The sequence below is a fragment of the Thermobia domestica genome, chromosome 11 (assembly GCF_964235325.1).
Source record: "Thermobia domestica chromosome 11, izTheDome1.hap1.1, whole genome shotgun sequence".
In the NCBI taxonomy this organism is placed as follows: Eukaryota; Metazoa; Arthropoda; class Insecta; order Zygentoma; family Lepismatidae; genus Thermobia; species Thermobia domestica.
This window is the reverse complement of record NC_137464.1, coordinates 151,784,745-151,811,635: the sequence shown is the minus strand read 5'-3', so window position 1 is coordinate 151,811,635 and position 26,891 is coordinate 151,784,745. Positions and strand designations below refer to the sequence as shown.

The window sequence follows — 26,891 nt, the reverse complement described above, 5'->3', positions numbered from 1 at the left end:
TGTATCACCTGCCCATGACTATTCACACTTATAGAGAACATTTGTGTCGTCGATGTTGTTACAATTACCTTTATAGATATGAAGCATGACGTGGTATTTTCTGGTATTCACAAAGTCATTTTGAGTCATGGTGTCCTGTGGTTTCAAGAAAATAAGTGTCCCTTAAATTCCGGACTTATACCAAAGTCGAAAAACGGTTAGTCAGCTAAATTTACAAATGCTGAAGCTATAATGTATTCTGAAATCTAAGGAAATAGCAATTCACATTTTGGTTCAACATCAACTTTATTTTGCTCAAAATATGTATTATTACATTAAAAAATATAATACATAATATATCATTTACTACACTGAAACAAATTCATATATCGTGCACATTGTTTATCATATTTTCAAAACAGATTTCTTTAGCAATATACAAATTGACAGTCTCATAGCACATGACTGAATGTATGAAATCATCCAAGAATTTAGAAATTGCTCAAATAGTTTGCCTAATTTTATCTATATCTTCATAAATTCATCATTGTAATATGCCTCTTCTTACGAGCACATTGCAAAATATTAAGACTTGGAGAAAGAACATAAAAATGAACGTCTGGTACTATTGAATTCGTTATATAAAGAGTTGCAGTCAAGAAATATAGCCTACTCCTGAGACATGAACAGATTTTGCACTTGCAGTTTGTTCTTCTTCTGACGTGGAGATGTCCATTTACTTACGGTCAATATCTGGAGCAGCTGCTGCAGCTGCGGCAGCTTGATTATACAAGGCAAAGAAGTTAGCTTTAGCTGCTGCCACCTACAAAGGAAAGCAGAAAACGTCTTTCTATTAGATACCTTGAACTAAAATTCATATTGTTGATATTATTTGATAATAAGTGGAAGATTAAACGTAAATTACATAAGCCTAAAGTTTCTGGAGCAGAAGGCACACAAAGCGTCAGAATTAAGAGTTAAGCATTGCTCAGATACTGTGTAAAACTTACGTGTTATAATCAGTAACGAATCTTGACGAGATACAGGGTAGATAGCGTCTACCCTTCAGAATTTTATGTGAATTAAGTTTAGGAATTTTCCTAACCTAAAATTCCCTGATATATTTTTCTTCTTTTGTTTTCAAATTGAAACTAGATCCTTTTCTAGACTCTGCTTCCATATAAGCAGACAGATCGCCCAGCATCTAGCGGAACCTTGAACGTTATCCCTGTGTTGGATTTATATGTATTAAATCAACCTATAGAAGCGAGCTGCGCATATTTAAAGGGACAAATACTCACTGTGTAGACCTCCTCAGAGATGTTAGGCATTCTATCTATTACAGGGTTATCAGTCTAGTTTAAGCTAGATTTAGTGTAAGCGCCAGAAACACCGCTACTTTCTTGTTGTTATTATTGTTTATTCTATTATTGTTTGCTCTTTAGAGCTCCCTCTATAAAACTTTAAACTGTTATAAGGTGCCATTAAAGAATGATAAAATTCATTTTGTCGTTTTGTATATTTAACATCCGAAAAAAAAGAACTATTGGAAAGTTCATACGTTGCATTCACAATAGTGCTCGAAAAATGAAATCGAATGTGAACCGCTCGCCCACCCGCCCGCAAACGTTTGATATACGAGATTGGTACCCTGTAATCTTATTGACCGAGCATATATATGATGTCAGTAAACGGGATCCTTGATGAATCATGAGCCACAAATAAATGCGTTTTGCTTTTCTCTTATTTGTTAAACCTATTGAGATGTCTTTCATTGTTTAGGCGTTTGAAATCTGTTTAGCTTTTGGGGAATGTAATAGTCATTTCATCTTCGTAGTTCCATGTTCGTTCTCAATTTATGTGTGAAGCAGAATTCTTATAGTTCAAATTTACGTACACCACTCGAAACAATTTTAAAAAAATTATAATTGCTTCTCATTTCCTTCTTATTAACCTCAAAAGGATTTGCGCTGGATGACATGATAATACCCCAATTAGCATAGATGAAGTTTAAGGAGGCTGCCACAAGCTGTTGAAAAATAACAATTATTTCACGATTAGCATATAAATACGGTGTATGGACATACGCTGTAAAAAATACAGTGAAAAAACACAAACTAACATGTACTAGGTGCCAGTTAGAAGCACGAATGCAAAATTCTCGAGTCGGGGCAAGGTGAATCCAATGGGATCGCACGGTAGCGCGTCCGAAAGGTTTACGTGCTTCAGCGACTGTGGATATGCAAGTAAGCAGAGGTAGTAAAAACACGTTTCGCAGTAATACGAGTTCCTATAGCAGTTTTAACTAGTTAACTAACTCTATGGCCTATGGGATTCGGAGGTTCAATATCGCGTTCACAAAAGCTCTCCATTGACTTCTGTCCTTAGCCAACTGGATCCAGTTTCTACTTTATATTCCTACTTCTGTAAGATCCATCTTAATATTATCCTCCCATCTGCTCCTACGTATCCCTAATGGACGTTTTCCGATTGGATTTCCAGTTAGAACTTTGAAAGCGTTCATACTTTCTTCCATTCTCGCTACATGCCCTGACCACCTGAGCCTCCTACACTTGATGACTCTAACAATATTTGGTAAACGGTATGAATTGGGCAGGTCCTCATTAGTAAGTTTCCGCCATTCTCCATTCCAGTTTCCCTTGGATCCGAATATTCGTCTTAGGATTTTCTTCTCAAATACACTTAGTCTGCATTCTTCCCTCAGAATGAGCCATTATGTTTCGCAACCATATAGCACAACAGGTATGATTATCGTTTTTATATTTTAAGCTTCAAATTCCTCGACAGAATTCGCGACGACAAACCATTTTGAACTGAATAATAACACGAATTCTCTGCTTTCAGTCGACATTTAATTTCTCCCCGTGGAATGATTATGGTCTGTTCATATTGATCCTAGCTATTTGAAAATATCCACTTTTTGGACAGTATTATTTGATATTTTGACATATCCATAATTTGCAGTATTATGAGCCCGGCGAATTTCCATGTATAGTTTTCTGCGCACTTACTTCTAAACCCATATCCTGCAATAAAACCTCAGCATTTCTTTCTTTTGTTTTCCTATCAGCCTCTATCAGGTTTATATCATCAGCATATACCTTAATCTGGTGAAGAACTTCAGCTCTAGACCCTGATTGCTACCTTTGATTTTCCTTATACGCGTACTCCAGAATAAAGTTGAATAATAGTGGCGGCAACACATATGCTTCTTTCATGCTATTCTCGATGTGAAAGCTCGTGGACAAGAATTTTTCTACTCGGACTTTAGTTCGGGATTTATTGAAATACATCTTAATTAAGGTAGTTAGCTTTTTCGGTATTCCAAATTCTGTAAGAATGTCGTATAATATTTCTCTCGTAATCCTTTCTCAAATAAGTAATTGATGTACCGGGGTATTGTATTCCCATTTCTTTTCGAGTATTTATCGAATGGTAAATATCTGGTCGATAGGTGATCGATTTCGCCTAAATCCCCACTGATAATCTTCAATAGTTTTATCTGAGTATAGGTTTAATCTTGCTTATAGAGTGGCTCTTCTTTATTTCACTGACTCCTTTGCTATCATCAAAGCCAGAGACAGGAGGGTGGGTGTTGCAAAAGGGTGACTTACGGATTTTTATCGTTAGACTTTCATTGAAATGTGTATTCTATTCGGGAGGACGCTTATATACTTTCCATAAACCTATTCTCCTTGTTGGAAGACGGAGCACTTCAACTGATGTTTAATAACCACAAGCGAAAAAAAAAAAATATTATTTTCTGTTTTCATATTTACTGATTTGAATATATATTTGCAGTTTTTACCATAATTTCAGTTATTACCTACTTTCAAATATAATGAACGAGTACTGGTAAAGGGTAAATTTAAAAGTTATGTCCTACTGTATCTGCTCCAAATTTTTGTTTGATACGTTTTTTCGCTTCAATGCAAATTCTGCGTTAGTGTACTTTGTGACGTTCATTTGGATTCGTACGGTTCGTATTGTGTATGCCTTCCGCTAATTGTACTGCCACCTGGTAGTACTGAAAGAAAGATGAGTAGAAGAAACGTAAGAGGGAAGTTAAGGGAGACTGAAAATTCTTTGTGTTGGTGCGTACGATGACTCAGCAAGGCTTTGCTGAACATAACAATATTTCGACAACAAAACCTATTCAAAATGTGAACTACGTAATATCTTTGAAAAGCTAAAGTTATATTTAATATTTTACAAATAATTTACAAAAGTGGTGATAAAAACAGTGCTTTTTGCAAGTGCCTTATAAGCTATTACTAAAGTAAATTTATACCACAACGTACTTCGTGACAAAAAGTGGTGGAGGATGAGATAGTTTTAGGTGAACAAAGGAATCGGCGGACATGCTGTGTGAAGAATAGGTGTATGATACACCAATCACCGTCAAAATCACTAAATTATTTGAATTTCTTCGACCTAATTGTGGAATACTACAGTTATCATATTTCTTGAGACGAATCGCTTCATAAATCGTCAGAAGTGACGTAAAGAACAATTATTGTAAGAAGATTCATCAGATTTAGAAAATGAAAGGACTCACACCGTGTAACCACGAACGTTCGCGTGCTCCGACGGACTAAGACTTTTTCTTGCAAGAAATTTCGAACTGTTACTCCGAACTGACTGAGATATTGGGGCAAAGTAACTATGTAAATTTATACAGTGTTTCAGGTACGTTTAACTATTATTAATAAATGGCACTGAAAACATTTAAGTTTGTTAGTTCCTTTTCCAGGAAGCATGACTAAGGTAAAACGAAACTGTGATATTTCATGTAATTGATTTGTGAAAGTGGGTGATGCCCTCACCTATTTTCTTTATTACATCTTAGGTGTTCTCACAGGTGAAACCGTCCGAATCTGGACCGTTACGGTAAAGTAAACTGCGCCTTCCTGGATCATTGGACGATTGACGGAGGGACGAGCCTTCTGAACCTACTAGTAATATAGTGCAAAGCTGTATTACTTGGAGGTAAAGAATTGTGCGTACTCTGCGGAAGCCGTCTAATGATGGGGCATGCTGAACTGCGCGAAGCTGTACCGTAATACTACAAAACTTGAATTTGATTAAAGTCATACCGCTATAGGAACTGTCCTCCAATCACGAAGCAGAATCGTCTAAAGCAGATGACACCGCGCTTGTTTACTCTTAATAACTTCGTGTTCTTGATGGTACTCGGCTATTGCTATGTTACGCCAAAAAAAAAAAAATATATATGAGCCGTACAGCCCTAACTAATTGGGGAGTTTCAGGGCTGTGTGCTAAATTCCAACACAGCATTAACTTTACGTGGTTCCAGGTCAGAGAGGGCAAACAATTGGAATGGGCCAGGCTAGGAATAAAAGCGACGGAAATATAATTATGTATGTTTCATTTCATTTACGGAATTATAAACAAACATATTACTTCAGGCAAACAACAAGGTACAGTACAGCTCACAGATGACGAGAAGAACCCTAGCAGAAGTAGTGTGACGTAGGTATGGGCTCGCCCACTTTTCGCACGGGGGTTTCAAAAGACACCACGGAATAGTACACAGATAACTACTCGGAGTAGCAGAAGACATCTAAGTATAGACCACACCTCAAAAACCGAAAATGGACTTGACCGTGTCGTTGACCTTTCCCCGCTTCCCTTGTTTTAGGGTTCTTCTCGTCATCTTTGAGCTGTACTTGGCTCTCTGCAAGGGATTTAGAAACAGACTTGAAACACTTCCAACAACACTCCCTCGCTCCCGTGAAAATAACAGGATTTATAATCGTTACCACCATGTTCATATTTGTTTGTTCTTCCGAAGGGCGTTTGTGTTTTGTCGACCATCCATTGACCCATTTCATCATCTGTTTAGATAATTTTAAAGAGATGACAGGGAAAATTTAAAATTTACTTGTAAGGAATTTTATACATTTATTGAAAGTGAAAAAGGACTTCTTAAAGCAATTTCCTGTGGTTGAAGTATAAGTTTAAAGAATAAATTTCATTTTCCAAATTCAAAATTGTCACGTAAAGATTAATATGCTTTTGTTCATTTGATTCAATTATTTGAAAGAAGTGGCAGTTACTGGAAAATACAATAAAATGATCAATGCCAATTTCAGTTTCTCATTTATAGCACAATGTATCTATTAAGCTTATTAGTGAATGTACTAAGGATATGCAAAATACAGGTGCTAATGCACGTTTGTTCACCACTACATTTTCTTCCCATGGATGGATCCGAGCAGAGATACTTCACACTTCGACCTATATCATAAGGAATTTCGAAAGGGTGCTGGTTTATTAATTTTCCAGAGTTGGCAGCCCTACTCCTCTCTTTAGTATGATTTAGGGGCGAGAATACTAGTTATTTCCAATACCAATGAGAGTTAGTGATTTCCACTCACACTCTACAGCTACGATACTTAGATAATAATTTCGTTGCCAGACTTGTTTATCTATGCTTGTTAGAAGTATAATGCAAGAGGACGCCATGTTATTATGCAAAAGTGTACTGAATCGATGTGAAACAAATAACAAGTGTAGTGCATTTAAATGATTGTAAATAGTGTGTAATCAATGTATACTTATCGTAGTAAGTAGCAGCCATATATTTATATATGAGTTATACTACAAAATAAAACCGAACTCAGGCAAAATAAAACATTCGTTCTACTGTAAAATGAACATTCTTCCAGTCTTGATCGATTTATAGGATGAATTCACATTGTTCTTTATCTTCTTTCCCTTTTCTTCTTGCAATTTATCGTTAAGATTAAGCTGCAGCTTCTTCTGACTCTAACATGGCTGCCATTTTAGTATCACGATCTTTTGAGTGGCTCAAAAGTATTCAATGTCTTCACACTATAGGTTCACATGAGCGGCTCACAGGATCTAGTGTGAAGGCGACCTTACACTATTCATTTGCCAAAGAAGATACGAGTGATTTAGGTACAAATGTGCTATTCCATGTTAAGAAATAGAAGCTCTTTGCCTTACGCTCAATGTTAATGTTGCAGAGCTTACGCCACTATACGTGAGCCATGTTACATACATTTCAAAACCATGTTACATACCATAGGTGAAAAAAAAAAACTTTTCATGATGGTGTGTTTAACCTGAAGAAGACGGATGGCAAACGCAGAAGAATGGTAAAAAACAGAACGAGTAAGTGAATAAGAAAGTAATATTAATTTTGGGCAATAGTAATAATGACGGTTAATTTGATTGCTTTGTTCGCCTGTACTATTACCTTATATTATTAAGCTTTTAGAACAAATACACTGACGAGTGAACCTATCCAAGTGTAACTCTGACTTCGTGTCGAGACTATGGCCGTTGGATACCTTGTCCCAAAAGAACATAACACGAAAAGGGATACATCCTCGATCGCAACCGTTGCGGAGATATAAGCGTGAAAAGTTAGAAATTGATTCCATACTATACATTACAAAGTCAGATCCCGGGTCAGATTTTTCGGAAACGGTCGAGTAAGGAAACTCAGCGAATACATATCAATTAGTGTGGGGAGCACAGCACTTTTTGAATGAAACATTTGTGTCCCCGGGGCACTCGCAGCGTCCCAGGCTGGGTCCAACTCAAAATTTGCAAATGGAACCGGGGGTCAAGTAGCATATCGAATGAAAGCTATTGTTAAATTAAAGAAGATAGAACAAATCTCAACTCTCTACGATGACCCTGTGCAAACGGGCAACTGGTCAAAATGTCAATACAACCTACATCAGAATATCTATGGCCACGCTTCTAAATCCGTTAAGTTGCGACAAAAACAAAACAGAAAAACACGTTTGAAAGTGCAAGGTATTGAAGTAAAGCAAATTGCTACAGAGTCTCTCTCTCAAAAGCATCCTCCGATGTATTTGATTTCTGCACCATTATTCCAGTTTTCTCCAACCCCACTCCTCTCGAAGTTGTCTCATAATTTCAAGGTTACTCCGTTTCGTTTTTACCATCATGTTTCTCGTTCAGCAAATCCCCCGATAGAAATTTCACAGTGCAATCTGTGAATTCGGGGTCCCGATGCGCGAAGCACATACCGTTGCCTTTTGACCTTTTCACCCTCCACGACGATTGCGGTTGACAATGTATCCTTTCTCTTCTAGGACACGAAATCCAATGGTCATGGTTATTCTATGGTCCATTGGTCATTCGAAGTCACACTTATACTTGGATAAAGTCAGTTGTGCGACTCTGTGAGAGACTCTACAGCAATTTGCTTTACTTCAATACCTTGCACCTTTAAACGTGTTTTTCTGTTTTGTTATTGTCGCAACTTATCAGATTTAGAAGCGTGGCCATAGATTTTCTGATGTAGGTTGTATTGACATTTTGACCAGTTGCCCGTTTGCACAGGGTCATCGTAGAGAGTTGAGAGTTGTATGTGCTTCGCGCATCGGGACCCCGAATTCACAGATTGCACTGTGAAATTTCTATCGGGGGATTTGCTGAACGAGAAACATGATGGTAAAAACGAAACGGAGTAACCTTGAAATTATGAGACAACTTCGAGAGGAGTAGGGTTGGAGAAAACTGGAATAATGGTGCAGAAATCAAATACATCGGAGGATGCTTTTGAGAGAGAGACTCTGTAGCAATTTGCTTTACTTCAATACCTTGCACTTTCAAACGTGTTTTTCTGTTTTGTTTTTGTCGCAACTTAACGGATTTAGAAGCGTGGCCATAGATATTCTGATGTAGGTTGTATTGACATTTTGACCAGTTGCCCGTTTGCACAGGGTCATCGTAGAGAGTTGAGAGTTGTTCTATCTTCTTTTATTTAACAATAGCTTTCATACAATATGCTACTTGACCCCCGGTTCCATTTGCAAATTTTGAGTTGGACTCAGCCTGGGAACCTGCGAGTGCCCCGGACACAAATTTTTCATTCAAAAGGTGCTGTGCGCCCCACACTAATTGATATGTATTCGCTGAGTTTCCTTACTCGACCGTTTCCGAAAAATCTGACCCGGAATCTGACTTTGTAATGTATAGTATGGAATCAATTTCTAACTTTTCACGCTTATATCTCCGCAACGGTTGCGATCGAGGATGTATCCCTTTTCGTGTTATGTTCTTTTGGGACAAGATATCCAACGGCCATAGTCTCGACACGAAGTCAGAGTTACACTTGGATAGGTTCCCTCGTGAGTTCACTGTAATTTGTTTTGCGACTAAAAAATGGAGCATAGTTGCATCCGCCCCACCCTCATATTCTACCTTCATTATATTGGACAAGAAACTTACCTCAGGAGTATCCTGAACAGGCTGTGGCAAGCCGAAAACACTAGGAAAAGGTGCTGCGTAGACACCGGCTGGTATTGATGCTGCAGGTGAAGGTCCAACTGGTAAATTATTCGATCCCAGGATTCTGTACCCATTGGCATCGGCTCTGTAGTTGACTACATTAAGTTTTCCATTAGGATCAATGTAGCTGTAGGAACCCTGGACAGCTCCATCGATGGATCTGGATTCAGCTCTTGATTGGGCTGGGTCAGAGTAACCAAAATTCACTTGTCCCAAGTCATTTTGTGATTTATATTGATGTGCAACTCCTGTGTAAGGAAATCCCAGAGGTACTTGAGCTTCTGTGGCAGCAAAAACCACAGCAAAACAGATTATCTGCAAGAATAAAATAAGACTTATTTAAGCTTCAAATGCTTCAAACAGTAGGTCCCGTCTTATATATCTTGGTGAGAAGGAACGTTAAACTTGAAATAAATCAACCAACAAATTGTATTGAACTCATTTATTCTTTTGACTTATTACCTCTTACCATCTATAAACAACAACTATTAGTGTGAAACTTACGCGTACGAGAATGGAATACATTTAATTGATCACGTAATTAAGGTCTTGGCATGACGTCACGCCGTCCCTCTGCCTTCCTTTGTCCATTGTAATTTTTTTAGGAAGCCGTTCATATTTGTGCGAGGTCGGGGGACGGCGTCCTCCCTCGTTCCCCCTCACTTTTACCCCTGCCTTTAATATAGTTTCAAGGTTTATAATTGATCACGTACTTAAGGTCTTTTTTTGTATTAAAACATTGTAATTTCTATTATTCCTCTTTTACATTAGTCAACTGTTACAATTACTGTATGTAGAGTACTCGTATAATCAGAATAATTTTCAAACTCTCTAGGTTATATGGCGTTTTTATCGATTTGTTTAATTTGAAAGGAGATACAAGGTAAAATATAACGCATAGAAAAAGTAAATCTTATCACCCAAGATGACGCAACAAAGATTGAATATTTCTGTGTGTGTGTGTGTGTTGTGTGTTTCTGTTGCATGCATATCCTAATTATGTGTATAATCTTGATCTGAGAAAATGAGATTCTATAAGCAATTAGCATATATTACCCACTTCGCTGATTTGAAATAAATAATTTAAACGCACATCTTTCTATCTCATGTATTGTATTGCCATTATTTTTTTTTTTTATTGTTTATTGCAGCAAGAATGTTTACACAGTTTTTGTTAATGTTTGGGAACGTTATGATGTAGTAACAATCTTTTCTCTTACAAGGAGGGTGTCCGAAGTGTAAATCTCAGATTTCATAAATGTTTGTGCAGATCTTTAGGGGAGTTCATGGAATAAAGATCGCCACAACAAATTTCGGCGAAACCCCATATTTGGGTGGGGCAGTGCCCCATTTACGATTTTCGGCTTTCTTAGTAGAAATCGGCCTTTTGATTTGAAAATTGACTTATTGTTGTCGTGAATCGTTGTCATTTGTCTTCATTTGCGTAAAGATACTTCGATTGTAGGTCGGGGATCCCAGTGTGTGTGGGGGGGGAGTCCCCGTCACAAGTGTGATATATGTTTCCCCTTCATTTTGACGAGCTGAATACAAATATGTCATTAAAAGTACTTTGTGGAGCACATGTGCGGCACAGGTCTCTACGTAGTTTCTGGGGTGCTGAATCACAAGGTGAAAGAGAACTGAAGGGCTTGAAATAGGAGTTTGGCAGAATCTGTGCTTACTTTGTGGATTGTGTTTTATAGAAATGAAACTGCTCGAAAAAGTGTTCCGCGCAAAGACTTTTGAAGCACCAACTACATTTCAGGAGTGTTATATCTTCGCACTCATCGTTTAAGGAAAATGAAAAACTCACTGGATTAACAAATTCTGGCGGCCTCGCATCTACGTATCCAGATTCATACCAACTACATTTGAACGTATCATGGTATCTTGGCGAAGATAGTTGTTCATAAACTAGCGATTGCAATTTTATAATGTTGTTACGTTGGTGAAGATGTATATCAATTTGGTGTAAAATTTTGAAATCTGTTATTTTCCATACAAAATTCTTCCATTTTCTAAAGCCCCAAACATTCCATAGTTGTACAGCCCAAGTTATTCCCGGTGGAATCCGTTTGATATATAGCGTTTTGTTGTCCGGAATGTGTTGCTGCATCTCTAGGTTAAAAGATAACCATGAATCAAGACACTTTTGTCCCCTATGTTAGGAACAAAAACTTCACGGATCCACTCCTCCAAATACAGCTCACCCATCTTTCCAGATTTTGATGAGGAAAGCTTCACATTTGGGGCTGGAATAAAGTTTTCTTGACCTGTGGTTCAAATTGTCCTATCGGTTCTTGCAATACAGTATATAATGGCCCAACTAATTTTTCACTGGCAGACATAAGGGGTATTATTGTATAGCTATGAGGTAAGGCATTCTTGGATTGTGCAGAAGCTTCTACTTTTTTGACCTTGTATAGATAACATACGATTATAGTGCAGTTCCATTCAAAACCACTTTGATCGGAATTGTAATTATTGTGTATATCGAATTCCTGTCTTCTAACTGGAAAGATATGGCCGAAGTTTCTATTTCTTCTGAATTGTCAACGTATATTTGTGACACGAATTTTGTTATTCCACGCGGCACAACATTATGTTTCCTTTTAAAACACGTTCCATATATCCGTTCAACCAAAATTTGTAAATAGGAACTATTCTTTTTTATATTCGTATATATATTTTGTTAAAATATCAATATAACGCATACATATTCCAAAGTCTTTTATCCAAAGAAAGCGTCTTACTATATTTGTATTAACATTTTTAAAGTTGCCCTAAAATTAGACAAAACTTACAGATAAGTCTGGATTTCGGGAGTTCGTCCGGACCTCCGGGACACACCTCTGCAACTACGAAAATTTTGAACGAAAGCGTTCCACTATAGTTTCATGTAGAAGGTATTCTACTGTACGTTTTAAGGAAAATAACTTCAATAAAAATAACTGAATATGACTGAACAGAAAGGCATATAATAACTAACTTTTAGTATATGCAGAAGTAATTATAATAGCTTTGCTACAAAAATACCTGCACCAAACGTAATAAATTCTATGAGCTCCGAAAAACAAAGTAACAAAATAGCGTATAAAATTCAGTCTAAAAAGCTATTGTTACTTGAAGAATGGCCAAACACTATTCCGAGAATCGAGATAAAATGAGAAATGTTTACGATACTTTTCGTCTCGTCTCAATTCTCATCTCCAAAGCAGAGCCGTAGCTAGAGATTTCGGCGCCCGGGGCGAAGTAGAATTCGGCGCCCCTACACTCATCTTACCAATCTTACCAATCATTGTATATATATATAAGAAAAGCAGCTTTTGTTGTTATGCTACGCGGAATCATTATAAATCTTCTTGGAAAGACCATTGCAACAACTAAAAACGATCATTATGTATCCTTTTTCAAATAAGAGCTGTTTTCAAGAGTCTTATTTTGGGCTTTTTGTTAAGATTGATAAAACTACGTTTGGTTGTATACAAATTCACTAGGAGAACAGTTCAGGAAAATTACTACTATGTACAACGTTTAATACTATCGATAAGAAATTATATTTCAATACATTAAAAACTATGTGCTTCTAAATTGTTCGAAATGGGTGACAGTATTAATTTCCTATAATAATTGTAAACTTTTTAATTTTATTCTGTATGTGACCACATCAATAGCATTTTAATTTCGATCTTTTTACGGTAAAAAATATTTTGTGAAATGTAATGGAAATTCAGAAGGAGCCTTCTTTGTGAATTTCTAAATATTGATCAATGGAGGTGAAGAATATGTTCAATGTTTGTACTTAAAATCCAAAATATACTTTGGCTACTAAATATGTCTGAAAGTATAGTAATTACTTAATTTCTTAATGAAAGAAAGTTCCGAATTTAAGCTACTTATTATTAATTAACATATTAAAATACACTAACACGTACTTATATTAAGAGTGTGCCTACTTATGTTTTGTATGTATGTAGATAGATAAAAACATCACACAACTAGACACGTATGCAGACAATATGCTGACAATACAAAAAGTTGATGAAAAAATTACCCCAATAAATTCCTTCAAACTGGAAGAATTTCATATGTTAATGGAATTTAAAAATAAATCATTGGTAGTGATTAGTATCTAAAAAAGTTGAACTTCTTTGGGCTAAGTTCTGATCCCTTAAGTCCCTATTCTACAACTGCTTGAAGTTCGAAAATGTTATTGTTCCCCTCGTTTACCTTTATTTTTAATATTATCGCACAAACAGCAGCTTGAATGTGTCTCTTCACTCTTCTCACTTTCATACCTTCATTCTCACCGTCGCACAGTGGGGCCGAACCAGGCAATTCTTAGCAAAAACTCGAAGAATGAAGTAAAAGATTGACTTGATATAATTTGTTATAATGAAGCCTTAATAGTGTACACGTAAGATAGTGTGCAGGAAAATAAGTGATAGCAACTTACAATGAACTCATGGGACGTGTAAATTTGGTTATCTGCTGAAGCCGGAGAGAAGATAGGAAATTGATTTTGAATGCGACTATTTCTACATTGCGTGTAGATATTCAGTGACTGGTAAACATGGTGACAAGACCGACATATATGTATCGTTTTGTATATTTAGAATATTGATGTGATGTGTAGTCAATAATCATATTAGCAATGATGCTAATATCATTATCATATCCTTATGATAATCCCCTACTTAATATCATATTTGGAAAATGCTGTGGTGCTGATAGCATATAAAGTATGGTCAAACGATAGAATGGCATTTTACTAGAAAATATGGCATAATATGTCTGTGATTTTTTAATGTCGTAACAGAAACATTGTTCTTACTGTATGCAAAGAGAAAACCGGCACATATTTGCACGTTTGGAAAATATAGCACATGAAAATGTTTGAGGAAAACCACATTCTGGATGCAATGCTGCTTTTGAATTGAGCTGGGATGAATGTGAGAACAAGTGTTAGGTTATTAGACATGCACGCAGTGACAAAGTTGAATATAGGTCAATTCTGGGAATTTTGCCCCCAGACCCATCTTGTTTCCAACATCTAGTCATACTTCTCTGTCATTCACCAACAGAACTAAACTCTAGTCAAACATATTTGATTAATGGTGGCGACATTTTGAAACGCCAATGCTAAACAATCTATGAACCATATTAAAAGGTGTTGATCAATTCAGTATTATGTTATTGTGATGCATGCACAGAAGTGACATTGGAATCAACTGTAATGAGCCTCCGCTCGCTCCAGCTCAGAGTATTCCAATCAAGCTATGAAATGAGCTCACGTAATGCACGATGCAATATATGAAACAACCTGAACAGGTTACTGATGCTTGTAAATCATAATATGTTTAATGTATCTGATAATATATTCATATCGAGAACTTGTGATGAGATAATTTTTATGTATTGAAGGTCCTTGCATCTTCATTGTCATAACGAATCCTCCACAACTTTGAAATAATTTTGAGAAGCAAGAACTTTTCTTCAATTTTATTACTCTTCAGTTGTAAAATGAACAAGTACACTCTTTCTTTCATACATAAGAATATAAGCCAATCGTAAATTGCCAAATCAAAGCATATTGCCCACGCGTTTCTTTATGCCAATCATATAATCTGTTATATAATTTAGGCGCGAATATAAGGGGTATTTCCTTTTATGATGTAAAACTCTATGTTTTTGATTAAATAATGTCGAAATAACATTATTGTAGCCACTGCATACGCCGAACTAATTGATTTCAATTTTCCGCTTCATATTGCGAATTCTTATTTTTGCCAAGAATTCAGTGCTTTGGCCCCACTGTGCGTCGTGATTAATCCGATTGGGTAGAAAAACGTTTTGAAGCCAGCAAATTCATCACTGTCAAAACGCCGAACACGACTTTGCTCGTTTCTGATTTTGAAAATGCTCATGCGTACACTATAAGTCATTACTCGGCACCTTGTATACTACATGTCATTAAGAAATCATGTATAATAAATCTTCAAGTAATAAGTAAAAACTTGTTGTGACTTATTTAAACTCGTGCATTGCGAGCGAAGCGAGCAAGAAAATTTTTAAGAAATCTATGTATTTCATTGATAACCTACAGCAATATTTATCTAATAGGCCGCCAATACTTTCTGGGGGCGACTCGTCTTTTACTCATGTTCAACACCACTTTTTCTTTTTCCTTGCTCGTGCGGCGCCCCCTTGCTGTCAGCGCCCGGGGCGGGCGCCCCGCTGCCCCCCCCCCCCCTTAGCTACGGCTCTGCTCCAAAGCGAGACGATAATTTGAGTTAGCCTTGTCCCGTCTCGAATGTAAAATGTTAATTCTCGTCTCAATTTTCTTTGTTTTGTTTTAGAAACGAGATAAGAAAATTCCTCTTTTTGTGGGCAACACTAAACAAAAACGAAATATTCTTGCCAAATATCACGTTTCTTGTTGTAATGTTATGCCCTGAGTGATAATAAATTATTATTATTATTATTATTATTAATAATAATAATAATAATAATAATCCTAAAGACTTGATAGTTCAAGTATTGAAACATCTGAGTATTCAAATATCTGAAGATATTAGAACACCACCACCGAATCGCCACCGAAAATTCTAAAGTAAAAAAAATGTACTGGTCGTTCGTGGATAAGAGTTGATTACCTTCAGATTACTGGTCAAGCGCCTTGACCACTGAACCACAATTAATACGCAGTAATTGATTCGTCTTTAGTTTGTTTACGAGTATAATATACGCGCCGTATTTCATTCAAAATAAAGAAGTTTTGTATTTTGTTTCTAAAAAAATCTGAAATGTTAATAATTTAGTGAATACAGTGATATAATACCCTCCGAGTTCTCAATTACATATTCCTGTGTTTTGAATTTCTGTATTAACAAGCTACTGTTTTGAGCGAATAGAAAAGGCTATTTATTTAATCGCGTCCAAATAAGTAACGCTTTAGGTGAGTGGTTAGCATTGTGGGTTTTCTAAACCGGTGATCCGAGTTCGAGTCTTCCCTTCGCCGTTTACAACTTTTAAAATGTTTCATTTACAAGGATGAGCTCCAGTTGGATGCTGCTAAATGAAAGATAATCTCCAGTGGAGAAATTTAGTGATGATGTGATCCTGAAAATAAAGAAAGAAAATGAATGGAGAAAATGAATTACAGAGTTAATTCTGTTAATGGTTCTATATTTGATATTAACCGTTAATTTCGTGCATTTTTAAATTGTTGTTTATAGACACTATATTCTCCTTTTTTCTCCTTGTGTCTCAATGTGTAAATTTTCACAAATATTATTCAAATCAAGAACCTTCAGTTTTATTTACAACCTAAGGGGAAATACGTTTAGTACGGATAGGTTTTCCAACTCGTTTGAGTGTTATCGAATTTTGCATTTTTAATATTTACAAATAAATTACCGCATACCAATATTTAGCAGTTTCAAGAGTCATTTAACGAATAATGAAATCGGACAAGTTCTTCTTTCGAAGTAATATTACGTATCGCCGGAACCTAAGAGCTCAGACCCTGTTAGACACCCAAAATTTTCATTAGAGGCTGGGCTCTTCCCCCGAATGGTCGACCCATATTTTAATTGATTTGCAGGTAGGACTATTGCTAATAATTTCAAAACTCAGCGCAAGGCTTTGTGTTTACTTAAAAAATAACGTACTACATAACGCATAATCTATCCGTATATTATTTAATGAAATGAAATGAAATCTGTAAGTTTTACGTCCCACGGTTATGCCGGTTAGGCTAAAGGAGACGGTGATAATGAGAGATGAGTGAAATGGTGGAATGAAGAAAGTGGGAGGAAACGGGAGAACCCCGAGAAAACCCACGAGCACGGTGTTTGTCCACCACAAAGTTCACTTGGCGGGTCTGGGATCGAACCCGGGACCCCAAGCACCAGAGGTGAACGCTCTACCACTGAGCCACCGCGCCCCCCCGTATATTATTTAATACGTATATGTATGCATAGTCATTTAAAGTAAGTTAACTTGTTTATAATCCCTCATTTGAGTTAATTATAAGATTATTTAAGTTCCCCGGCTATTATCTTCTCATCGGTGCTTCTGGTGCCGTATATTTTTTTCTGGTATTGTGCTGTTTACTGTGAGTACAAGTATCCAAAACTCCCTTCTGTCATTTCGTCAGCCAGAGTTTCTCCTCACTCCTGCACAAAAACACACCTTACGATTTGTTCTTTTAACAGGTGTGGCAACTTCATGCTGCTGTTCTAGCTACCCTACCAGGCGTAATTAATCTTGGAGCAGGCGTTAGTTGGATTGCCTATCTCGCGGACTGTGTACATCAAGAATTTCTGTGGCCCACTGTACATACGGCCTGATCGCGGGACGAAAACTATTTAATTTTTTAAAAATTTCATCTTAAAATCTTTGTGATAGAGAGCATAAGGGACCAATTCATAAGCATAACCGAAAGCAAGCATACCGAAGATTTTTGTATATAAGTTCGTTTGTTCAATAGAACTGCATCAAAATGTAAATTGAAATTCTATCCTACTCTACTCTAGAAAGGTTAGCAAGTTTGACTTCAAGTTGTTTCTTTATGTATGCTTAATAATCAGTCTTCGTTATATGACCCTGAGCAACATAATAATTATAAAGGACGGGTCATTCCATTTACGTGAGCTCCTAAGCACATCAGATTTTAATCTAGTGCAACAGGAAGGTCTAGAGAGAATCACCTGGCACGGGAGAAGCCGTATTCTCATTATATTATCGAATTTCCGAGATAACCATATTACACAACCTTTCACAGTTCCTAGCATATCCATTGTCACCTTATCCAATAATAATAATAATAATAATAATAATTAATAATAATAATAATAATAATAATAATAATAATAATAATAATAATAATAATAATAATAATAATAATAATAATAATAATAATAATAATAATGAGCTGAAACTATTGTCTGTGTTATGAGACGTCCAAACTGATTTAATAGTTGCAGGAAATGACATTGATGAATGAACTGATTTCTATTCACACTTTTTTGTCCGCAATGATGAGGATATGTAGGACAAAACGTACTGTTTAAAGTGAAATTTGGAAAACTGGCGTGTTCGCTGTTCTCCTACCAAGATTTGAATCTGGACCCTCGTGGAGCAAAACAACGCGTACTAGTTACTAGGGTAGCGAGAAGAGATACAACAGAAAATAACAGTCGAATAAATAGTACTTTTGGCTGTGTTCTGCGTTTGGGGAACCTTGAAAACTCCGAACACAATAGGATCGCCGTGAATCTTAAAATTCCTTAATTTTCCATTCCTGCTATTGTTTCACAAGAATGACTCTTTAAAAAAGTAGTTAACGTAGAGTGAAAAAGTGGGAACACATTAAACTAGTCGAAGAGTAGTATCATCTCTAGTGCGAGTCATTCTTGGTTCGATTCCATGCATGGGAGCGTGTGGTGGATAACACCACTTCCTGTAATCTGCAGGACGTTAACGAAAGTTTTTATTTCAATTCAGGATGATGTGTGAGATATAATACTAAAACGTGCTACTTATTACGCGAAAACAATCATGAGACAGTATCTTCGAATATAGCTGAAAAATTTTTTGTAGCTTTTTACTTTCCTAAAGTTCTCGAGCCACTTTCAACACATGAAAGTTTATTTTTGATTTGATGTAACTGAATATAATACTTTTTAAAAAAAAAAAAATGAATGATTCCTTATTCTAGAAATGTATTAATCTATAGCCACGGCATTATATTTTTTAATTTCTATTTCTAGGTTAACTACATGAATGGCCCTAAATGCATAATATGTAACAATTACTAGGATTGAAAATTGGAAACATACTATCGTCAATTACTCGCTTCGACGGGTTAAAATGAGAAAAAATAGTAATATGTTCCTTTATCAGTCACTTTTTATCATTACTGAAGCACTCTCTGATATCGATCATTTTCGACCGTTTTCTATATTTGCCCCTCTTTCAAGTTGCGGGGCTGAATTTGGATTTAAACAGCATCAGGAAGTGTCCTGTTCTCCCAAGTTGCAGCATCAAAGTGAAAAGAAAAAAATATCCCAGGGACGAATCTCATCCATGTGGGAAATTTGACCGAGATCATGTGATTCAAGAGTTATTAAGTCACAAACGTAGTCATTTTCATTTTTATGTATTTTTTATATATCTCGCCCCCTCTCCCTCCCCTAAGTTGCACTGTCAAATGATAAAAACAATCCCAGGCCCGAACCTCATTTATTTGGAAAATTTGATCGAGATCGGTCTCGTACTTCAAGAGTTATTAAGCAATATATATCCCCTCTCCCCTCCCCTATGTTGTGCCGTCAAAGTGATAAAAAACATCCCAGGTTCGAACCTCATCGATGTTGAAAATTTGATTGAGATCGGTCAGGTGGTTCAAGAAGTACGAAGTCACCAACATAGTGACTTTCATTTATATATATATATATATATATATATATATATATATATATATATATATATATATATATATATATATATATATATATATATATATAAGAATGTTTTAAAATAGTGGTTACGAAATATTTTTACACAAAAGTTCTGACAGATAGGCCGTCCTTACGTTTGAAAGGAAGAAAGAAACTATTTAACACGGATCACTATCGTTAGATATTTTAATATGCACTTCTACTAAGAATGGTTGTGGTCACGATGTAATATTTTTATAGGATCATAGGGTTACGATACATAATGGGAAATGTTGTAGTTTGTATTGTGTGCTAATCCTAATGTAAATTGGTTAGTTAGTTTCAAGTTTAACTTTCCTTTTTAGCACAAAGGCGACGTGAGTCGTAGACCTAGAGCTTAACATTGAATCCAAATCACCTGACTTCCCATTAGGAATTGAAGCCAGGTATCCTATGCCACAGGTACGTATGCTAACTATATAGCCAGGAGGGAACTCTTCTAGCATTCTCAGTTGGCATCATTGGATAATAAATGAGGTAGTGTAAGTTTTCATTTCACATGTAAACATGAAATATGTAATAACCTTACTGTTAGTGCCATTTGAAAAAAATATAACTATGTTGGGCTAGCAACACTGTTAATCTGGTGATATTGCAAAATACGTCATATGACTTCTCTCTCTTGGTATTTATCTAGTACCCAATTCTATCTTTTCCTGTCAATAAGTTAAGAATTTACTAGGAGACGTCACTCTATGGATAGATAGGGGCACTGTGGCTCAGTGGTGGAGCGCTTACTTCTTGCGCGTGGGGTCTCTGGTTCGACCCCGGCCAAGTTAATTTGTGGTAGACAACATCGTATCCGTGGATTTTCTCGCGTGCCCCTGTTTCCTCCCACTTTCTCATTACACCAATCCTTCCACCATCGTTTGTTTGCCTTCATCATCCACCTCTCTTACCCTAAACGACATAATCGTGGGATGTTCAATTGAAATTTTCATTTCATTTTCTATGGATAGATGTTGCGAAGTGCACTCATAATGGGATATTACTATCATTGATATGAAAAAAGTCAAAGTTGGTGCAAAATAATTTATTCATGCTGGATATGGAATTTTCACCTATATCATTGACCCCGCAATTTGTTTTTATCCAAATCAACGAGATTTAATTTAACACATTTATTTTTTAATAAATTAATTGATAAAGATTGATAATCAAATGCACAGAAACGACTTCTTTCAAATATATATAAAAGTCCCCTAACATAGGGTAACTCAGTTATTATCAAAGTTACAACAAAATATAAGAGGAGAAACCTTATCCAAATATGATGTTTTCAATCTAAAGTGAAGGATTTTTTTAAATAGGACGATCGTTTCGGCTGTACACTCTTTATGCGCCCAAATGTTGCCATTTACCTGGGTTTTGGAGAGGGAGGGGCGTGACGGAAAGTGGACAAATTTTATCAAAGTATGGTGAAATTGGGGCCATCGACATGATAACGTAAAGGACAGTAACTTCAATCACTTATGTTGCGGGTCCAGGTAAATGGGTTAATTTTCATTTAACATTGGGCGTATAAAGAGTGCACAGCCCAAACGGCTTGTCCGATTTAAAAAATTCCTTCACTTTAGATTGAAATCATCATATTTGGATAAGGTTTCCCCTCTTACGTTTTGTTGTAACTCTGATAATAACAGAGTTATCCTTTATCAGGGGACTTTTGATACACCCTATATACATATATACTTGGTGTTCAAATTTCCAAAAATATAGAGCATAAAACGCACTCGCTGTGCTTATAAATTGCCAAAACCAACTGAAAATGTACTACTATTGATTTACTACCTGCATCAAATTTTGAAATACTGCTTCTTGGCATTATGACAAAAATAAATAAGTAAATAAAACAAAATAAAATTTAAACCTTATGTAGGTATACACTTATGTACGATTATAGATACAGAATAACGATGGAATAAACGTGAAGCTCAACGCTGGACCGGTGACGATCCTACCTTACTCACTTTGATGTTCAGTTGTACGCATATGTTTGCATGGCACGTATAAAACAGAAAAATAATTTAAAATTTAAAACTGTAAAACAATTACCATAAGCTGGTTTGTTCTGGTAGTTGTAGTAAAAATAGGAATAGAAAAAATTATTCTTGAAATATTGAAGCAATGCTTCTTCAGTAATGTCATTGGGGGAGGGGGTGATCAACCTGGATATTTTATAGGTTGGTCAGTAGAAACTACCTTGTTCTCCGAACTCCCCAAAACCAGCACCGTTAGGATACGATGCCATATCCCTTTACTTTTAAAATCCTGCGTTGGTATTTTCATACTAAAGAATTTCTAATCAAGCGAGATCTATCATCAGTGTGCTTTTGTTCGAGCACAGTTTATCAAGCTTATTATTGTTTAAGGGGTAACCTAAGTTCTTGAAGATTCTACATCAGTAACAAGATGCTATACGAGACTTCCTCTGTAGCCATATGGTTAGCGCAAGAGACTCGGATTCGATTCCTGATGGTAGGTAGCTCATATGGTTCGAATTATACGTTAACCTGTAGGTCCATCTCGTAGGCCTATTGTCTGGTTGTTGTAAAGAAACATTAACTTTTAAACAAACAATCAAGATGCTGTAGAATGAAAACTTTTTTTTTTTTTTTTGCTCATTTCTGGAGAAACAAAACAAGTATATAGAGGCCAGCGGTTTCGGTTCTCACTTTGTAATAAAGATTATCTCGGATTAGCAAGGATACGGCGGCCAACATTCAAGTTGGAATTGCCGTCACATAGTGCTATTAATCGAACTCGGTTGATAAATAATAAAGTGTTATTAGCATTCTTTGTCTAGATAACTCAACGAAACAAATTATCATGACCTGAGTTTCTCTTAACTACGTCCGTAATATTAAGTTTCAGTTAGGGCTGTCCCGATAATCGAGTAATCGATAACAATTCGATAAAATTTCAAAACCGTTTCATCGATAAAGAATTTTAATTTTATCGAATTGTCGAACTTTCGAGACTCCCGAAATATTTGAGACTCTCGAAATGATCGAGACTCCCGAAATGTTCGAGACTCTCGAAATGATCGAGACTCCCGAAATGTTCGGGACTTTCGAAGTGTTTGAGGCACTCGAAATGTAAGAAACATTAGATAACTTCGAGACACTCGAACTGTTCGAGAGTCTCCAATTGTTTGAAAGCAGCAAATACAGAAATATATCAATATGATCGCATTTGTCGAGTCGCTTGAATATTTAGAAAAGTTCGGGATTATCGGAGTGTTCGAAAGAAACGATGTATTCGAGGTTATCATAGTTGTATATAATATGCATTACATATATGTAGAGTGTTCATTTTAAAACTTCTCTCCTTAGCAATGTCAAGGAAAAGTTTTTTCCCCACAGATATGTACAAGGTTTAAGCAGTCTGTCAGAAGAGAGAAAGAGGAAGAGAAAACATGCATCACCCGAATGGAATTGGAATCCAAGACAACATTAGTCTAATAATAGTCACTTTGCTGATTGCGCCAGTATCGGGGCAGGCAGAAAAATAATTTGACATATGATTTCAACAAATACAACTTTGCAATAACTTATCAGATGAAAAAAGTTATTTGACTAGTTTGGCTGCAAGAAGAAATCATTGGAGAGGTGAAGGAACCGAACTGTTCATCACTACTTTTGATAATACCCGAAACTTCGATAATACTCGAAATGTCGATAATACCCGAAACTTCGATAGTACTCGAAATGTCGATAAAACCCGAAACTTCGATAATACTCGAAATTTCGATAATACCCGAAACTTCGATAATTTCAAATATTCGAACGGGTTCGAGTAACCGATGACAACTCGATAAATTTTCACTCCCGAAGTTCGACAGGTCCTCAGCCTTATCGAACACCCCAAGTTTCAGTGAACCTAACCATAATTTCAATTAATTATAGTTGCAAGATTTGATTTAGGACATTGGTGTCACATGAATCATGCGATAACTCAAGAGGTTTTACGGATTTTAAACGTGACTACTTTTGATCCAACACCTACAAATGCGTCTTTTCTATTTTCTGTGGCAACACAGAACAGAAACGTCTTCTTCAATGCTGACATTCTTCAATTGAATTTAAAGGTTAGATTTATTTATATTCTAGTATCACTTCCCATGACTCTGCCCTTTAGGTCAAAGGAGATTATGGGAAATAATTTATGATGATGGAATGAATACGACGTGTGTGAAACAACAATTCCTATTAGAATTGCCCAAAGTTGAGAAGTTAACATTTCCAAATTCGAGACGAGACGAAAAGTATGACTTCTCTCCTCGGAAATGAGACAAGAAGCTCCTTGAGTTTCGTGGACAACACAAGTTCACCTACATAGAACTGTTTTAGTGCTAAGAAAATATAAAATGAGAAAGTGATTGTACGAACACAAGGAATAGCATTTATCAACGTTTTAAAGATACGCAAGTCATTACAAAATAAACAAATATAGTTTAAAATGTTGTCATATCAACCTTTCGTGTACCTCTCAAGATGTGGAAGGATTCTGGAAAATTCTAGATGAAATTAAAAGAAAGTGAAACATAAATTTTTACACATAATTTTTAAAAAACGAGACAAGGCGAGAAAAACTTTCCGAGAGTTCTACAAAAATTTACGAAACGAGACGCAAAGGCCTTATTTCTTGTCTCCTGGGAAATACATTTGTACCCATTTCTTGAGCGTGATTCGAACCTGCGACTAATAGGTATTGCGATCCCCAGCCTACACCGCTCAACTATACCAGTCGGATGTAGTTGAAATGCAACCGTACTATATTAATTGAAATTAATTTTGTAAAATGTAAATAGAGTGATAAGTTTGCCAATTTATGACAACTACTCACCAGAAGTTTCATGATGTACTATTCGATGAGTTACTTCCGCCATCAGCTGATCTGGCCTTGGAGAGAGTCTTTTATAGCGGAATTCTTCCCGACCACGCCCAATGCCATCTCTTGGAGGAACACCCATCCAAAAGCTTGACGACCTTCAGGAATTGTCATCTTTAACTCTCATCTCGTGTCTTCCAAATCCACTTTGCCTTTAGGCTGGTTAAGGCAAAAATAGGCCAACTTCTGGTATTCTTGCTTCTGTTAGAGAGGAATTTATTATTTACTGATACTTGATATTCCAGATTTTGTGTAAATTACAAAGTTCATATTTTAACAAATGCCATAAAAAAACTTATTTACGAGGATTTCGTGTTAGAGAAATCGTGTTTTTCGTCAATTCTGAAAATATTTTAAAGTTTATGGATACATTAAATATGTATAGATAGTGTTTTTATTTCCAACAGAAAACTTACCAGCCATAATGCAAAATATCAGTAACAGTTTTTAAAGAATCCAATCAATAAAATGTTGTGGCATCTTTTATGAATTACAGCAATTGAAATTTTTATCAAGAAACATTAACGATAAAATTCATAATTTATCTTCTTCTTCGTCATTTTTTAAATATTTTTTTTCCTGACCTATAGCCTCTTACCAAATATGACATAAAATATTCAGACATATTATATTCCTTACATACCTACTTTGGACTCATTCTCTGATTTTTTTTTTTTTTTTATCAGTAATGAATGATTGAGGCCAATGGCGTCATTTCAGGTTTTGCCAGGGGGTATAGATTGTTCACTAACGTAAGTGTTAACTCCTTTTTCATTTAGTATATTAGTACATGATTTATTAAAAAACTTGTATTCCTCAAATTCAGGGAACAATTGCCCCAAGTTTTTGACGCCCCTGACTAAAGTTACCAGTCATTATGATTTAATTGGGAGAGTAGTTTATTTTTGGTCCTAGTTGCAATTTTTTTTCCAACTGAAATCGTGGTACGTGAACCTTCCTATTTTTCATTAACTAGTTCGTTATTTTATTTTACACAGCTGTAACTTGGCTGTATTTTACACAGCCAAGGGAGACGGAATTTATATAAGTGACCATTTTCTTTAAACAATTCATGGAGTTAATAAATGTAAATAACCTTTATTTCGTTATTCTCTTTGAATCATGTAAGCTTTTAACCTCCAAAATTATACCTCTAATTGTTGTAAATAAAAATACAATTTTGTGTTAATTGTTAAGTTTTTGTAATTTGGGCTTATTTCGGGCTCATTTGATTATCACACAAGCTCGGGCCGGGCTCGGGCCTAAAGGATAAAGCATACTTCGGACTCGGGTCAGGCCTTACATTATAAATCCACGGGTCGGGTCGGGCCCGGGCTAAAAATTCCGTCCCGTGCAGAACTTTAATTACCAGTGATGATTTCAGGACATAACCCAACTAAATCCTCCTCCTCAGGGTACATATTTCCGATCATTGTGGCAAACCAGTATTTTCCCAGCACTACTTTCAAGCCTGTATGTTGAAATTCTTCTCTGGGGAAAATTTTCTGAGATCATTACTACATATAACCTACAGACAGTATCAAATAACGTTATTAAACAGTGTTTTCGGTATTTTAAACAAATATTAAAACAAGGATGCAAATAACCACTCGCCCAGGGCGAGTTGTTCTTCGGTGCGGGCGAGTATTTAATATCATACAGAAGGTAAGTAAATTATTTATATTGTGAGACATGGACTAGTAGCTTTTTTCTTGAGTTAGTAAAAGTTTGTTGCTTATTTGCATCCCTGTATTTAAAATATAATAAGCATACATTAAAAAACAAACTTAGAATTGCTTAGCGTTTGGACAGGTTCAGAATGAGTAAGATAGCATTGTACCAAATTCATAAATAGATAATAAAGGGAGTTCCAAAATATTTCCAACTTTGATCGCGTAGAAGTCAGAAATGGGGATAGACAGAAATGCGCGGTTTGCGGCATAATGTTCACACACACCTAAAGTTTTGTTCTACACCAATACTTCCAATAAATCTCTCTTCTCTAATTTCTTTTGTTTTTGTTTTTGTCTTTGCAATGATTCATTGACGAAAATGGCCACTCCCCAGGAGATGGTACAGTGTGTGGAATGGTGGATAGAAAACAAATCTGAAATTCAGATGCAGCGGAACTTCCGGATGCGTTACAGACGTCACGTCCGACCATCCGGCAGTGGT

At 36.1% G+C, this 26,891-nt stretch overlaps 1 protein-coding gene across 1 annotated transcript; it reads right to left on the bottom strand.

Moving 5' to 3' along the window:
• Nucleotides 1-275: 275 nt before the first annotated feature.
• Nucleotides 276-24,910, bottom strand: LOC145664492 (cuticle protein 6-like). Its single transcript, XM_081731214.1, has 3 exons — nt 24,672-24,910; nt 9,259-9,633; nt 276-802 (listed from the first exon to the last, which is right to left on the bottom strand). The coding sequence occupies exons 1-3, from the start codon at nt 24,681-24,683 to the stop codon at nt 716-718; spliced, it is 474 nt and encodes a 157-aa protein (XP_081587340.1). The 5' UTR covers nt 24,684-24,910; the 3' UTR covers nt 276-715.
• Nucleotides 24,911-26,891: the final 1,981 nt, after the last annotated feature.